At 54.5% G+C, this 16,260-nt stretch overlaps 1 protein-coding gene across 5 annotated transcripts in view; it reads right to left on the bottom strand.

The window, feature by feature from the left end:
- The window catches only part of Dlgap2 (DLG associated protein 2), a 604,909-nt gene that overhangs the window by 39,623 nt on the left and 549,026 nt on the right, over positions 1-16,260 (bottom strand). For all 5 annotated transcript variants that reach the window (XM_058580233.1, XM_058580237.1, XM_058580239.1 and 2 more), the window contains one exon: positions 7,267-7,414. In XM_058580233.1, the coding sequence (XP_058436216.1) occupies positions 7,267-7,414 (148 nt within the window). The remainder of the gene's footprint in view (positions 1-7,266; positions 7,415-16,260) is intronic.

The raw sequence follows: 16,260 nt of genomic DNA on the forward strand, positions 1-16,260 counted from the left end.
CTGTCCCTTCTTCTGTCTCTGTCCCCCGATCCCCCTCCTGTCTTTGTCCCCTGCTCCTCCTCCTGTCTCTGTCCCCTGCTCCCCTCCTGTCTCTGTTCCTCCTCCTGTCTCTGTCCCCTGCTCCCCTCCTGTCTCTGTCCCCCGATCCCCCTCCTGTCTCTGTCCCCTGCTCCTCCTCCTGTCTCTGTCCCCTGCTCCCCTCCTGTCTCTGTTCCTCCTCCTGTCTCTGTCCCCTGCTCCCCTCCTGTCTCTGTCCCTTCTTCTGTCTCTGCTGCCCAACACACACACACAGCTGAGGGGGGACATGGCCTCTCCCTTGGTGGCCTCCTGCTGCACTGTTGTGGGGGCTGTGAGGGTCCTGTTCACCCCAGCTTCTGGGACTGTTGCACTGTGCTGGCAGCTAGGTCAACGAAGCTCTTCAAACAGCACGTCAGCTCATGTCCCTAGGTGTCCACTGAGGAACGCCAGGGCAGAGGAGTCAGGGTCTACCTAAGACAGAAAGCGCGAGTGTTGCTGCTCTGTGTCCCTGTGTCACACTCCTCTGGCTTCACCCTGAGCTCCCTGACAGGCCGCTGGACTCCTGGAGGGTGCTGGGAGGGCGGGCTGGGGCCTGAGGCCAGGAAGGACAGTCTTGGGCCTGGGCTGGGGAGCAGGCTGGAGCAGGCTGGGGAGCCTGGGTTTGCCCGAAGGCCAGGGAGGGAGATCCAGCTGAGGGCGGACAAGCCTGGACATGCCAGCCAGACAGCCAGGCGCCCAGGTGGGTGTTCAGAAATGCTCCACTGTCTTGAAAACTGTCTGGACCAAGGCTTCTCGCCAGTGCCTGTCACTCTGGAGCCCTGGCAGGGTCTGACACTGCAACTCCACTGTGGATGCACAGTTCAGCCCACACCTACCACCGCTCCTTCTGGCTGCACTGTGCCTGGGTCCCCTGGAGCAGGGAGCCAGCGGGGAGGGAGGGGGCCCAGTGCAGAGTGGAGACTCCTGTCCCTGGGGCAGGTCCCAAAGCCATCAAGACGACCTCTGCTCTCCGCCCTGCCCTCTGCCAGGGTGTCTTCTTTCCTGCCCCATGAAGGACCTGGGTCCCCTTGAGAAGGGCATGAGTCGCAGGAATAGCAGCTGCGGAGCTGGCAGTGTTGCTGGGCCCTCTCCTGACCAGTGCTGTCTCTCCGGCCAGCAGGGGCTTGTCCTCTCTCTCCTCTTATGAGCAAGGCAGTGCTGTGTCCCACACCTAGTTTTGCTCCATCTTGAAATGCCACCTAGCTTCCTGCAGCCTGAGGACGAGAGGCCCCCGAGGGTGAGGACCACGGGATGAGCCCACGGGGTGCCATCTTTCTGATACACCTTGGCCTGCTCCCTATTGGAATGCCTTTCGTATCACCTCTGCAAATACAGGTGATCATTCTGTTCTGTCCTGCACCTGAGTCTCAGGTTCCTGTGACCTAGGGCACCTGCCTTGTCAGTTGAGGGGTGGGTTCTGTGATCCATGCTACCGTATTGAGTTTCAGAGTGGGTCACTTTAACTAGCTGTTTGACCAGGTGGGATGGGGTAGCTATGACCATCCACCCAGTGAAGGGCAGAATCATTCCATAGGCTGAGCACAACGTGCTGGCTCTGTCCCCTGTGGGTGTTGTCAGCCTCTGGGTGGCCTCGTCCACCTCTCCTGTGGCTCTGCCCAGCCAGTCTTCCTGAGAGCAGGGTCTTCATGCCTCCCAGATGACCCCCACAGGGGCAAACCTGCCCATTTCTTGGGGTTTCCAAGAAAGCATTATTGTTGTTTGTGTATACAGATTTCACAAAGTAGAACATTCTTTCTTGTCACTGGGGATTGTCACCTCAGGCCGCACTCGGGAATTCAGAATTCCATGAAAACCTGACAGAGGCTCCCCTGAATGTTCCTCATTGGCATGACACTGTGACGTTGCCTGGCCACTCAAAACAGCCGCACACACTCTCCCAGGTGCGCGGCTACCAGGGACCACTGAGTCCACACGCAGGAGTGGCGGAGGGACCAGCAACTGTCAGAAGGTGCAGTTAGGATTCTAGTTCTTTCGCAGCTAGGAGAACAGTGGGCATTGAGGAGACAGTGTCACTGGCTTCCCTTGCCTGCCCTCTCTGGAACGCTGTTGTCACCGGACCCAGGAGTGTCCTCCATCCCTTCTCACTAACCTCCCACCTTCCTGACAGCACCACTTCAGAAACAATCAACTTGGGCTGAACGTGAAGTCACGTCGTGGACCTTGACGCGGAAAGACATGGTCTAAACCAGCGGGGGCCCAGGTGGCTGCTCCCCGTTTCCCACTGCGAGGCGTCTTGCTGGATGGAGAAGGGCTGAGTAGATGCTTGCTGCTGACTCAGGTCTGAAGGTCCCATCCTGGGTTCACCAAGAACAAGATGTGGAGCCGCTAGTGCGTGCTGAGTTTTCTCAAAACAGAGCGGGTGGAGCACTGGTGCTACTGGGGTTGGTGGCAGCCTGTGCCAAGTGACAGGCACTTAATTGGAACCTGCTTGCTGAAGGCAAGTCAAGCCAGGGGGGAGGAGGGAAGGGTGGCTGCCACCTGCCAAGAGCCACTCTGCCGTCTGCGTGTGCCGTTTTGGGTCTCCACAGATTTACAAGCTGAGTTTTGGTGAAGTAGCTACTAACTGAAGGGAAGCCGTCAGCGTTAAGAGCAGGCAGCCTGGTTGGCCACCGTCCTCTCAGGCCGAGAGGAAGCTGCCAGGCACCCTGGACTCCAGCCCGTGCAGGCTTCAGGACCTCCTGGACCCCTCTAGGCTGCAGAGAGTGTCCCCAGCTCACAGGGATCACAGTGGGCGGGGCCTATTTCCCTTACCGCTCAGGAGTGTGGGGGTTGCTGCACGTAGCAGCAGGTGACCTGACTGAAGAGTCCTGGCACCTGGGACCATGAGAGCCAGGTCGGAGAGTCCTAGTTAGCAGTTAGCAATGGGTCTTTCCTGTCATCAGGAGAAAGAGCCAGGAAATTCTCTCTGCCACAGATGGAAGCGTCACCTACTTCTAAGAGAAAACCTGGCATCTAGGGTAAGCTAAAGAGGTTGATAGTCCTTAAGTTATGGACCAGAGACCGCCAAGAGAGTGTGGAGAGGAAGCTCCAAGTGCAACTTTCTTTCCTTTTAAATATTTTTTTAAGTTGCAGAAGGACACAATACCTTTACTTTATTTATTTTTAAGTGGTGCTGAGGCTTGAACCCAGTGCTCATACGTGTGAAGCAAGTGCTCTGCCGCTGAGCCACAGCCCCAGATCCCAGAGTGCAACTTCCGTCTCCCTGAGAAAGAATTGTGAATACAAAGACCATCTTCGAAGGAATCAAGAGTCTGTGTCAGAGACTCTCTTAACCCTGGCCAGCTGCCCACAGTCCTGGCACAGAACCCAGAGGCCCTCTGCTCTGGGATACACACCGCTGCTACTGTTCACTATTGGCATTGCAGTAAAAGCAAAGGCCGTCATTACTGAGCGCTTGCTGTAAGCTGGGCTACTGCCTAAAAGCACCCAACACCCATCACACATGGCCTTTGTTGCCCTGCTAATCACACTGCAGGAGGCAACCCAGCCCAGGATCTGTCATTCCTGCAGAGGAAAACAGCATGTGGGGCGCTCATGTGAACACCAGCTCTGTTTTAATGGAAGTTAAAATTAGAAAGCCACATGTTTAATAAATACCCAGGCATTCAATTCCGGTTGGATGCTTACCACAGGGCAAGCAGCATTAACAGTGCCCACTTGCTTTTTTTGGAGGTTTGGCCAGCTCACTGCAGGGTGGAAGGCCCAGAACTCCTCACTCTTAAACATGTGAGACCCTAATCAAACATCACAGTTCTTTTAGCAAAGCTGAATGCTGCTCAGGGACCCTCTACCAGGTAGAAATGGACACTGGGAGTGGGCCTGGATGCTGCTCTGGGACCAGAGTCCTAGGTAGAGATGGACCTTAAAGTGGCCTCGATGCTGCTCAGGGACCTGGGGCTTAGGTAGAGATGGACCCTGGGAATGGGCCTGGATGATGCTCAGGAACCTGCTATCTAGGTAGAGATGGACCCTGGAAGCTGGGCTGTCTCTGGTCTGGGAGCAGGTGTCTAGGTAGAGATGGACCCTGGGAGCTGGTGTGGCTGCTGGTCTGGGAGCAGGTGTCTAGGTAGAGATGGACCCTGGGAGCTGGGCTGTCTCTGGTCTGGGAGCAGGTGTCTAGGTAGAGATGGACCCTGGGAGCTGGTGTGGCTGCTGGTCTGAGAGCAGGTGTCTAGGTAGAGATGGACCCTGGGAGCTGGGCTGTCTCTGGTCTGGGAGCAGGTGTCTAGGTAGAGATGGACCCTGGGAGCTGGTGTGGCTGCTGGTCTGGGAGCAGGTGTCTAGGTAGAGATGGACCCTGGGAGCTGGGCTGTCTCTGGTCTGGGAGCAGGTGTCTAGGTAGAGATGGACCCTGGGAGCTGGTGTGGCTGCTGGTCTGAGAGCAGGTGTCTAGGTAGAGATGGACCCTGGGAGCTGGGCTGTCTCTGGTCTGGGAGCAGGTGTCTAGGTAGAGATGGACCCTGGGAGCTGGGCTGTCTCTGGTCTGGGAGCAGGTGTCTAGGTAGAGATGGACCCTGGGAGCTGGGCTGTCTCTGGTCCGGGAACAGGTGTCTAGGTAGAGATGGACCCTGGGAGCTGGGCTGTTTCTGGTCTGGGAGCAGGTGTCTAGGTAGAGATGGACCCTGGGAGCTGGGCTGTCTCTGGTCTGGGAGCAGGTGTCTAGGTAGAGATGGACCCTGGGAGCTGGGCTGTCTCTGGTCTGGGAGCAGGTGTCTAGGTAGAGATGGACCCTGGGAGCTGGGCTGTCTCTGGTCTGGGAGCAGGTGCCTAGGTAGAGATGGACCCTGGGAGCTGGTGTGGCTGCTGGTCTGGGAGCAGGTGTCTATGTAGAGATGGACCCTGGGAGCTGGGCTGTCTCTGGTCTGGGAGCAGGTGTCTAGGTAGAGATGGACCCTGGAAGCTGGGCTGTCTCTGGTCTGGGAGCAGGTGTCTAGGTAGAGATGGACCCTGGAAGCTGGGCTGTCTCTGGTCTGGGAGCAGGTGTCTAGGTAGAGATGGACCCTGGGAGCTGGTGTGGCTGCTGGTCTGGGAGCAGGTGTCTAGGTAGAGATGGACCCTGGGAGCTGGGCTGTCTCTGGTCTGGGAGCAGGTGTCTAGGTAGAGATGGACCCTGGGAGCTGGTGTGGCTGCTGGTCTGAGAGCAGGTGTCTAGGTAGAGATGGACCCTGGGAGCTGGGCTGTCTCTGGTCTGGGAGCAGGTGTCTAGGTAGAGATGGACCCTGGGAGCTGGGCTGTCTCTGGTCTGGGAGCAGGTGTCTAGGTAGAGATGGACCCTGGGAGCTGGGCTGTCTCTGGTCTGGGAACAGGTGTCTAGGTAGAGATGGACCCTGGGAGCTGGGCTGTTTCTGGTCTGGGAGCAGGTGTCTAGGTAGAGATGGACCCTGGGAGCTGGGCTGTCTCTGGTCTGGGAGCAGGCGTCTAGGTAGAGATGGACCCTGGGAGCTGGGCTGTCTCTGGTCTGGGAGCAGGTGTCTAGGTAGAGATGGACCCTGGGAGCTGGGCTGTCTCTTGTCTGGGAGTAGGTGTCTAGGTAGAGATGGACCCTGGGAGCTGGGCTATCTCTGGTCTAGAAGCAGGTGTCTAGGTAGAGATGGACCCTGGGGGCTGGGCTGTCTCTGGTCTGGGAGCAGGTGTCTAGGTAGAGATGGACCCTGGGAGCTGGGCTGTCTCTGGTCTGGGAGCAGGTGTCTAGGTAGAGATGGACCCTGGGAGCTGGGCTGTCTCTGGTCTAGAAGCAGGTGTCTAGGTAGAGATGGACCCTGGGAGCTGGGCTGTCTCTGGTCTGGGAACAGGTGTCTAGGTAGAGATGGACCCTGGGAGCTGGGCTGTCTCTGGTCTGGGAGCTGGTGTCTAGGTAGAGATGGACCCTGGGAGCTGGGCTGTCTCTGGTCTAGAAGCAGGTGTCTAGGTAGAGATGGACCCTGGAAGCTGGGCTGTCTCTGGTCTGGGAGCAGGTGTCTAGGTAGAGATGGACCCTGGGAGCTGGTGTGGCTGCTGGTCTGGGAGCAGGTGTCTAGGTAGAGATGGACCCTGGGAGCTGGGCTGTCTCTGGTCTGGGAGCAGGTGTCTAGGTAGAGATGGACCCTGGGAGCTGGTGTGGCTGCTGGTCTGAGAGCAGGTGTCTAGGTAGAGATGGACCCTGGGAGCTGGGCTGTCTCTGGTCTGGGAGCAGGTGTCTAGGTAGAGATGGACCCTGGGAGCTGGTGTGGCTGCTGGTCTGAGAGCAGGTGTCTAGGTGAGATGGACCCTGGGAGCTGGGCTGTCTCTGGTCTGAGAGCAGGTGTCTAGGTAGAGATGGACCCTGGGAGCTGGTGTGGCTGCTGGTCTGGGAGCAGGTGTCTATGTAGAGATGGACCCTGGGAGCTGGGCTGTCTCTGGTCTGGGAGCAGGTGTCTAGGTAGAGATGGACCCTGGGAGCTGGGCTGTCTCTGGTCTGGGAGCAGGTGTCTAGGTAGAGATGGACCCTGGGAGCTGGGCTGTCTCTGGTCTGGGAACAGGTGTCTAGGTAGAGATGGACCCTGGGAGCTGGGCTGTCTCTGGTCTGGGAGCAGGTGTCTAGGTAGAGATGGACCCTGGGAGCTGGGCTGTCTCTGGTCTGGGAACAGGTGTCTAGGTAGAGATGGACCCTGGGAGCTGGGCTGTCTCTGGTCTGGGAGCAGGTGTCTAGGAGAAACAGGTGTCTAGGAGAGATTCCTGCCTGGGTGTGGGCCTGACAGGGATCTCTGATGGCACCAAGCACCCCTCTGTGTTCCCTCCTCTTTTTCTTATGGTGTGTTCTCTTTCTGGTGTGGGAGGTGCTTTGCCTCTGGGAAGGCAGGCACTCTCCTGTGTGCCAATTCCTCATGCCTGTGGCTCTTCTTACTGTATCTCCCGGGTTCAACCTGAAGGAAGCCTATGGCAGAGCCAGTCTCCGGTCCCATTTTTTTTTTTTTGGGGAAGGGAAGACTTAGGCATTCAGTCATCAGGAGACCAGGGGTTGTCTACTGGTCATTGCTTATTCAGAGCTAATCAATGTAAAGGGGACAGAGTCCTAAAGGTCAGAAAAATTAATCTTAAAGTTCATTCATTCAGTCAAAGCTAATGCCAGGCAGCACCCGCACAGTCTGCACGTGAGACGCTGACCAGGGATGCTGGCCATCACCTCCCCGGCAGGAGGCAGGGACCCAGCAGGACACACAGAGTTCCCACCTGGCTCACGCAGCTGGCCTGGCTCAGGGTGCTCACGGCCCGCATGTAGCTCTGGTTCCTTGAGCGGAATTTCGGGGAGTTGTAGTTGGCAGAGGGGTCCAGGCTGTGACCGACAGGCACCTCACTTGCAGCTTGCAGGTAGCTCTGGCTATAAGAAAAGAGAAAGGAGAGAAGGTGACCAGTGAGATCCAGGGAGGGCGGGCAGGGAGCTCGGGAGCTGTGTACGTTTCCACCAGGATGTTTGTCTTTTGATGGATAACATTGCCGCACGCAAATATTCTGAGATTCACATCCAGAAACGTGAATTTCATCAAAAGTAATAGGGGAGGCTATTTATGAAATTGCTTTGAAACCTGACTTTTTATGGCCAGGTGGTGAAATTAGGATCATTTTACATTAAAATAAAAAAAGTGATGAAGCACTTATTATTCGTATAGCAAAACAGCAAACTCAGCTCCTGAATTTAAGCCAAGAGTGCTGAGAGCCTCATAAAAATCACGTTAGCTTTTTGGCAACTTTACATTACTTGAAAAAATAAAAAAATAATAACTTCGGTTAACACTTCAGTTTTAAGTTATGCTAAAGGTCAGCATATCATGCAATGTGTGCCAAAAGAGTAGACCGAAGAATCCATCCATTGTATTACCACAATGACCACTGCCTTCCAAGTTCCCTTAAAAACAAATACATTCTGGTTGGGCACGGAGGTTCACACCTATAATCCCAGTGGCTCAGGAGGCTGAGGCAGGAGGATGGCAAGTTCAAAGCCAGCTTCAGCAACTTAGTGAGGTGCTAAGCAACTCTGTGAGCCCGTCTCTAAATAAAATACACAAAAGGGCTGGGGATGCGACTCAGTGGTTAAGTGCCCCTGAGTTCAATCCCCCATACTATAAATAAATAAATAAATACCCTTTGGTCCTCCTTCTGGACATTTTGTAAAACGTTAAAAGTGTGGGAAGATCTTGAGGACCTTTAGCAGATAGAAAGCCAAACCTCGTTCAAATTTTTGTCCAATTTGATCTCTTTCCTTTCAGGTTTTACCTATAATTTTTCCATAGTGCATACACTTCATTTTATTTTGTAAAACAGTGGAGGACTGTGGACAGAAATCTGTAATCATCTTCTAATCATCCCTGCCTGTCTAATCATCCCTGTTTTGGATCATGATGGAATATCAAGTGTCTAATCATCCCTGTTTTGGATCATGATGGAATATGCAGTGGCCTGTATATAAAAATGCACATAAATTCTAGGTGAGTAACTCTGACTTCATCAATGGGTGCTAAAGTGTGTCCTTCCCCCCCCCCCAAATTAAGTCTTAGTGTAATTTGTGTTCTCTTTAGTTTTTGGTACTGAGGATTTTAACCCAGGTGCTTTATTACTGAACCACATCCTTTTTATTTTTATTTTGAGACAGGGCCTTGCTATGTTGCTGAGTTTGTTCTTGAACTTGCAATCCTCCTGTCTCAGCCTCCCAAGTCACTGGATTACAGGCATGAGCCACTGTGCCCAGCTCTTTTATTTACTTTAAAAATAGGATATCAGAGAAAAAAAAATCGAACTCTATAAATTCAAATTAAGTGAAGCCTATTAGTTATAAATATAAATTCATTCTTCCTAACAAAAATAATTTTTTGCTTTAAAATAATGTACATAGCATGCTCCACCTTCTACCCCCTGCCCCCAAGAACAGAGTGGGGAGCATGTGCGGGAGGGCTGTGCAGGGGAGAGCCGAGCTGTGAGCTGCCTGGCCCTGGGCGTGGGAGCAGGTGCGGACTTCAGGGCGTCCCGCTGACACAGGCCCAGCACTGTGGGGACCGCAGCTCCACAGCAGGCCTGGGTGTCACCAGCAGGGCTGACCCTGCCCTCCTCCTTGGATCCCCCAGGCCACCTGAGGACAGGTGAGCAGGGCTGGCCTCCACCATCAGGGTTCCCTGGAGCAGAGGAATGTCGGGGGCTCTGACTTGGACAGGCAGACTCCCGGTGGCCCTGCCCATGACCAGGCCTGCTTTCTTTGCACGTGTGCTCCCTGAACACGTGTTGGCAGGGCACCGCTTGAAGAGACTGCCTGAGCGGTGGGGCAGCGCTGCATGGACGCAGGAGAGCCGCAGGGCAGGGTGGTGTGGGTCAGGGGTGGCCTTGAGCCACGAAGGCTCCCGACCTGCTCGCTCTGTCTTTGCAGACGTGCAAACCTGCCCCCGCGTTCCCTCAAGGTCTCTGATCCCATGCTTTCGTCTCTACTGGTGGCACAGGTTCCTTATCTTCTCCAGGTTGACCTCCCCTGCCCATTGGGCCACCATCTCACCACTCCAACGTTCTCAGTGCAGAGGATGTGTGTCACCTGCCACCGCCTCCAGCAGGCGGGATGGAGAAAACCCTGGACTCACATCCTGCTGGTCCCGATGTACTATTTTCAACTGGTGTCTGGCGCTGGAATTGGTGGCCTCAGCTCCGATTGCCACGCTGTTGGTGGCCAGTGGGTGGCATCAAGGGAGGATCCACATATCTTGTGATTCTGTGTTTCAAATACGAGTTCTAATGTTCAGTGATTCTGTTTCAAAGTTGGGTGTGCCCCTCAAAGGGTGCCATTGTAGGGACCTAATACCAGTTTCCTGTTAAACACGACTCACGTGGTCAACGTCTGCTGATACTGCAGTGAGCCATTTACCCCTCGGACCAACCCACCAAAGTGGGTCTACAGCCCTCGCGGTGAGGAGGCAGAACCCGAGGGCCACGGATGCAGCGCCCCATGCTCCAGAACTCCCGCCCTTCCCTCCAAGTCCACAGTTGCCAAGGCGTGACCAGGGAGCCCAGGCCTCTGGCCTCTGTTACCCAGCCCAGTCATCCCTGGTGCCGGACCCCAGGGTCCTGCAACCATGGTGTGTTCCTGCGGGGAAGCCAGGCACACCCTCCATGCTCTTTGTCACCTCTAGATCACGGACAGTCCCCAACATGACGCTGCTGTCTTCGGAGGCGAAGCCCGCTCATGCTGTGGGAGTGGCAGAGGACATGTGTTACCTGCCACCGCATGTGCCTGGATCGAGCAGAGTGCTCAGTGTGAGGCCACTTCAAGGTTTGGTTTTTGAACTTTCTGGAATTTTCTTTTTGAATATTTTCTACCTGTGGTTTGTTGAATCTGTGGACATAGAACCCAGGTATATGGAGGGCTGGTGAATGTTTAAAATAGTTTTAAAACCTGCTTTAGTTTCTGACAGGAGTAAACATCAAGGATGAACAAACAACATGAATCAGCAAAAGGACTTGTTTTGGACTTGTTTTGGACTTTGCAGTGACTAAGTGACTTTTTAGTTGTAAACATGTTTTTGGTTATAGGATGACTAGATAGTATGCCCATGTTAGATAAGTTGATGATGTAACTAGGTAGTGTGCTTATGTTAGATAAGTTAGACACAAACAAGTTTGTTGTAAACATATAGAGTATATAAGCGCGAGGGAAACTCCATGTATTTGCTCACAATCAACTCTCATCGCCTGAGAGTAAGATCGTGCAGTGTGAGCCAGTCACCTCGTGTATTGCTTTGTGTGGTGTGCGAATAAACCAGCATTTCAAAAGGCAATCGAGTTCGTGCTTGGTGTTCGCGTACGTCGCGGTCCGGGGTCCAGTGCAGATATCCGGAAGGGAACTCCTGGTAACCAGACAAGGCTGAGAAGCTGCTCGTGACAGTTTCATGAGGCTTAACAGGTTTTTATTAAAATCATTAGTGTTTTATAATGTGGTGTCGTAGAGGATCAGGTACCCTGTCCATCACAGAGCTGGTGACTGGCCATCAGGAGCCAAGGTTGGAAGCCAGCCAAGGTCACAGCGGCCAAGTCAGGTTCCCTCGCCCCTCAGGAGTCCCGCACATCAGGAAGTTCCCTTCCAGCCACCGAGTGATTCCCTCAAGGTGGACCTCTTACTTTGCCATAGCAGTCGTCGGAGAGTAAAATAGCCTCCCACATAGATCTGTTGGTAGCTCTAGAAACTTTACAAGGAGACCAGAAAGCATTTCTAGAAAAACATGAAAACACTTTTTTTTTTTCTAATCTTTGCCTTAGAAATGCTGCCTGTATTCGATGGTCGTCTGTACGTGAGACTGGAAGCTCATTTTGGAGAGCTCTGAGTGAAAAGGCGACTGTAGGAAAGAGAGCGGAGGTCTCCCAGCGTCCTGCTGTCCTCCACTTGCAGACTGCCCAGAGCTGTTTGCTGAGTCCTGGGCTCACAGATCTCACCTGTGACTTCAGAGCACCGTCAAGATGGACCTACCCCCAGTGCATGCCCAGGCACGTCCCCTGGGCAGGGGTTTAAATGACTTCGAGCACAGACACAAGGCCCCCTCTGTGGTTCTGTGCAGGTCACCCAAGGAGAAAGTGACCACAAGTTTTCCACACCAGTGTGCTCTTCCCGAACACAGAGGGCCATTTCATCTTGCAGCCTGCACCCACATGGAAAGTCCAGCCTCCTCCAGGGCCTCAGGTGGAGAAGGGAACCCGCGAGGGCCCTCAGATGTGTGCCGTGCCTGCTCCGCCATAGAGAGGTCCTGCTGGGTCTTTCAAGTTCCCACTTTGGAGGGTGTGGTTCTTCTGCATGGCTTCTGTGTCCAGTCCAGCTGCCCTTTGGCCTCTAGGAGCCAAGGGTAGATTGTCCCCTATTGATCCCCCCCACCTGACTGTTAGTGCCCTGCAGCCCCCTCCCCACCAGGCCTCCCCCCAGGCTCAGGAAAGCCACACTGCACTGGCCCCTCTCCAGGTGACCTGCCATGTCCCTGTGGGCCTGCTTGGAGTTTCTGAGCAGCAGCCTCCCTCCCGGAAAGACCCCTGCTCCCATGACGACTGCCTTCTTTGAGGTCATGGTATTTGGTTGCATCCTGGGGTGAGGGTCTCAGCATTGGAATCTGCAGGTTCCACCTACCAGCCTTGACACGTATGTGCACATTTCCCCCACGTCCTCTGCTGCGTCCTGTGCAGCAGGTTCTGCACCTGGCTCCTGGGCCCGGGAGCTCAGGCCACCCACGTCTGAGAACACTGTCACAGGTCCCAAGCTTTCTCCGTGGTGTGAGGCCAGGTCCTGAAGGTCCCAGGAGGATGTGGCACAGCAGTGCTGAGGGGTGACCCGCCGGCTGGGTGCTGGGTCTGCTCACCATCTCTGCAGACTTTGCAGGAGAAGCTCAGAACCGAGGTCTCACGGGGACCCCAGGAGAGATCTTGGAGAATCACCTCACTTCCTGCCTTTCAGATGAACCCCCAGAGGAGCCAGGCATATGAACTGCCTGGGGACCAGCACCTGGGTCTCCGGCTCAGCTGCCCGGCTCCTCCTGCTCCCTGTCTGCTCCTTGGCACCTCCTCTGCTGCTCCAGGGCTTACTGGTTGGCTCTCAGCGACTCCTCCATGGGAAGGCAAGAGCCCCGAGTCGCGCTGGGGCCAGGAGGCACATGGTGTGCAGAGAGGCAGGTGAAGGAGCACACCAGGCCGACGTGGACTTCAGACCAGGGGCAGCGTTTCTAGTATCAGCAATTCCCTGAGGAGGGGGAGGGATGGGCAAAGCCCCAGACTGTCCAAGACACTGTGCAGAATGAGGGGAGCCTCTGGGGTCATCAGGCATTTCTGAGGGGACAGCAACAGTGGCACTGGCAGGACCAGGCAACAGTCAGCAAACGTGAACAGCAGAAGCACAAGGACGGTTCTGGACAATGTGTCCACTCTCAGGAGACAGATGGGCACTGAGAGCTGTGAGTGTCTGGGGACAAGTGGCAGTGGCAGCATGTGTCTGTAGAGAGTGGGGGCAGGGCAATGCCATTGGAAAGACATTCAAGAGGGGCGTGGTCTGTCCCTGGTGCCACGCATGGAGAGCAGGGTGTCAGCAGGAAACATGGTGGGACGGTGGCAGAGCATGGGTCTGAGGCTGGCGCCCCTGTTCCAGTTCTGGCCTAACTGCTCACAATGGTGTCACTCTGGACAAACCACCCCATTTCTCTGAGCCTCTACAAATGAGGATGGCAGTAATAGTTCCACAGGAGGTCTGTGGATGCCTGATGAGTGTCACCTGTGACACTGGCAGAGCGTGGGTGTGTCCCAGTGGGTGTGCCGTGAACAGTGGCCAGCATCGTGCTTAGCTTGACCTTGGAGGCCCAGGGCTCTGGACGTGGGAGTCTGGTGGCTCTGTCCTGGGATACTCAGGGTAGTCCAGAGGACGAGGCCCACAGATGGGATATCTGTTTTTTCTGGGAAGGTCCAGCTCTTCACTTTTTTTGGTAAAAGACCAAACCTGGGTGAAATCAGCAAGAAGAAAATAACTTTTACTTTCTTGGAAGTCCAGGGACTCTGCTGGGTGTTCACCTGTCACCTCCGTCCCCAGGCTGAATGCAGGATCTGTGGGATCTGGGAGGTGACCATCTGTGTCCTCCATCCCAGGCTGAATGCAGGATCTGTGGGATCTGGGAGGTGACCATCTGTGTCCTCCATCCCAGGCTGAATGCAGGATCTGTGGGATCTGGGAGGTGACCATCTGTGTCCTCCATCCCCAGGCTGAATGCAGGACTGTGGGCTCTGGGAGGTGACCATCTGTGTCCTCCATCCCAGGCTGAATGCAGGACTGTGGGCTCTGGGCGGTGACCACCTGTCACCTCCATCCCCAGGCTCATGTCAGGATCCATAGGCTCTCCTGGGTGCTCACCTCTCACCCTGTGGTCCAGTCTGCCTTTTGTGCTCCCTTCCTGATGTAGGCCTGCTTATGGAAGCCAGGTAGTGCCTGAGTTTGATCTTCACCTCCTGGTGGCTGAGGATGTACCTGTGGACCCTCTGCATGTCTGTAGTGAAGTGACATCTCTACTTTCATTGCTGTCTTGTGAGTTTCCCCTTCTCTTTGCTCTTTGTTGTAGGAACTCTCTTGTGTTTGTATCAAAATGCCATCTGATTAGCATTGGAACCTCCTCTCTGTGAGGCTGCCTTTCCCCTCCTGAGGAGCAGAAGGTAGATTTCCAAGGTCAGAGCCTCTGCTGATCCACGGGAGTGGTTCTTGACCAGGGCACTGTGCCCCCGAGAGACATGGGGCAATGTCTGGGACCTTGGGGCTGTCCCTGATGGGGGAGGGGACCGAGGAACAGATGCTGCCGGGAAGCTCTGCAGTCACAAGGGACCCCAGAGAAGGACACAGCTGCCCAGATAGCAGTGCTGTGGGGAAGCCGGGCTGTCCTCATGGGTACTGCCCTGTGGCTGGTTCACAAGAGGCCCTGGAGTCCACGGGGTGCACCCTCAGCTCTGCTGGCCTTTGTCCACTGTGCTCTATCTCTTGTGGTCCTCTGCTCTGGCCCATATTTCGTTAGGACCTTCCTGACGGGATCTCTGGAAGCCGAGGTGGCTTTGAGTTGCCTTGGCTCCGTCTGCACCTGATGCGAGGGAGGGAGAATGGCCTGTGTTTCCCTGCCTGCCCCAGAACCGCCCCGCCCACTAGGGCACACAGCGGCCGCCCCGCGTGGATATGCAACTTTAAATTAAAAGTGGATTCTTGGTTTTTGTTTATTAGAGAAACTCTGTATTTTCCCTCGTGTTTCTGCGAGGTGTTTGTGCCAAGCACAGCACTCTGCCCTTCCTGTGCTGGAGGACGTGTGCCACTGTGTCCTGGCCCGTGTGCCCTGCTCCCGCCCAGCTGCCATCTAGATGACCTTTGGGCTTCTAGAAGCTTGTCACGTGCGCCTGGGTGTGCCACTTTCTGTCTGCTTCGAGTTCCCTGCGTGACTTTGGCCCACAGGTGTTTTAACATTTGGAGACATTTGCTCCTTGAAGAGCACCCGTTGTCCTCTGGCTTCCTGCAGCCCGAGTGTCCACCGCTGCACCTGTCAGAGGCTCCGTTCTGCTTCCCTCAACACTTGACCCGGCTGTTTTCAGACCTGGTGACACCTTTTGACCTGTTTTCAGATCACCAACCTTCTTTCTGTGACCTGGCTCTGTTCTGCAACCCACACAGTGATTTGTATTTTGGATATTGTATTTTTCTGCTCTTGAAAATGCAGTTGGTTCTTTCTTTAGATTTAATTTCTCTGTTAAGTTTCCATGCAGAAGGTTGAAACTTGATCCCCGTTTCTCACCCAGTTCAAAAATCAATTCAAAATGGATCCAGAGCCTTAATGTGAGACCTGAAACTACAAAACTACCATAAGAAAACCAGGGGACTCGCTTCGCAGTACTGGTACAGGCAATGGCTTCTGAACATGGCCCCAAAGCACAGGAAACAAAAGCAAAATAGACAATGGATTGCGTCAAGCTCAGAGGCTCCAAGCAAAGAAGCCTCCAACAGCCCCGGGAGAGCCTACAGAGCAGGCGTCTGCCAACTCTCCACCCCCAAAGGACGGGGGCCCAGAGGGCACAGGGAACTCAAGGACCTGACAGTTAAAAACGAGCGATCCAATCAGTAATGGGAAAATAATCTAAACACACTCCTCCAGAGAACCGATCAAGCTGCCAGCAGATGTATGAAAAGACGCTCGGCCTAGCCACCAGGAGATGCCAATCAAGCTACGCAACTGACTCCAGTTAAAACGTCTATTTAAAAGCCAGAGTTGGCAAGGATGCGGAGCAAGAGGACTCTCATCCACCCTTAATGGGAGTGTAAACTAGTATACACTGTGGAGGTCCCTCAAAAAAACAAAAATGGAAGCACCATCTGATAGTGTCCCACTCCTGGGAATGTTTCCTAAGGAAATGAAGTCAGCATACCCAAGAGACACCTGCAAGCCACGTTGCTGAACTCTTCCCAAGAGCCAAGATCAGGAGTCAGCCCAGGCACCCATCAGCAGATGGATGAATGAAGAAAACATGGCACATGTGCACAATGAAGTATTACTCAGCCAGGAAGAATGAAACCCTGTCATTCTCAACAACCTGGTGGAACTGGGGGTGCCCTGTGAAATGGAATGAGCCAGGCACAGAAGACAAACACATGCTCTCTCCTCTGCAGGGGCCAAATGCAGCTGACCTGAGCCTGCTCAGAGATTCATCAGA

Source organism: Marmota monax, unplaced genomic scaffold (genome assembly GCF_021218885.2).
Source record: "Marmota monax isolate L192 unplaced genomic scaffold, Marmota_monax_Labrador192_F-V1.1 WCK01_AAM20220418_F8-fsc00195, whole genome shotgun sequence".
Lineage (NCBI taxonomy): Eukaryota > Metazoa > Chordata > Mammalia > Rodentia > Sciuridae > Marmota > Marmota monax.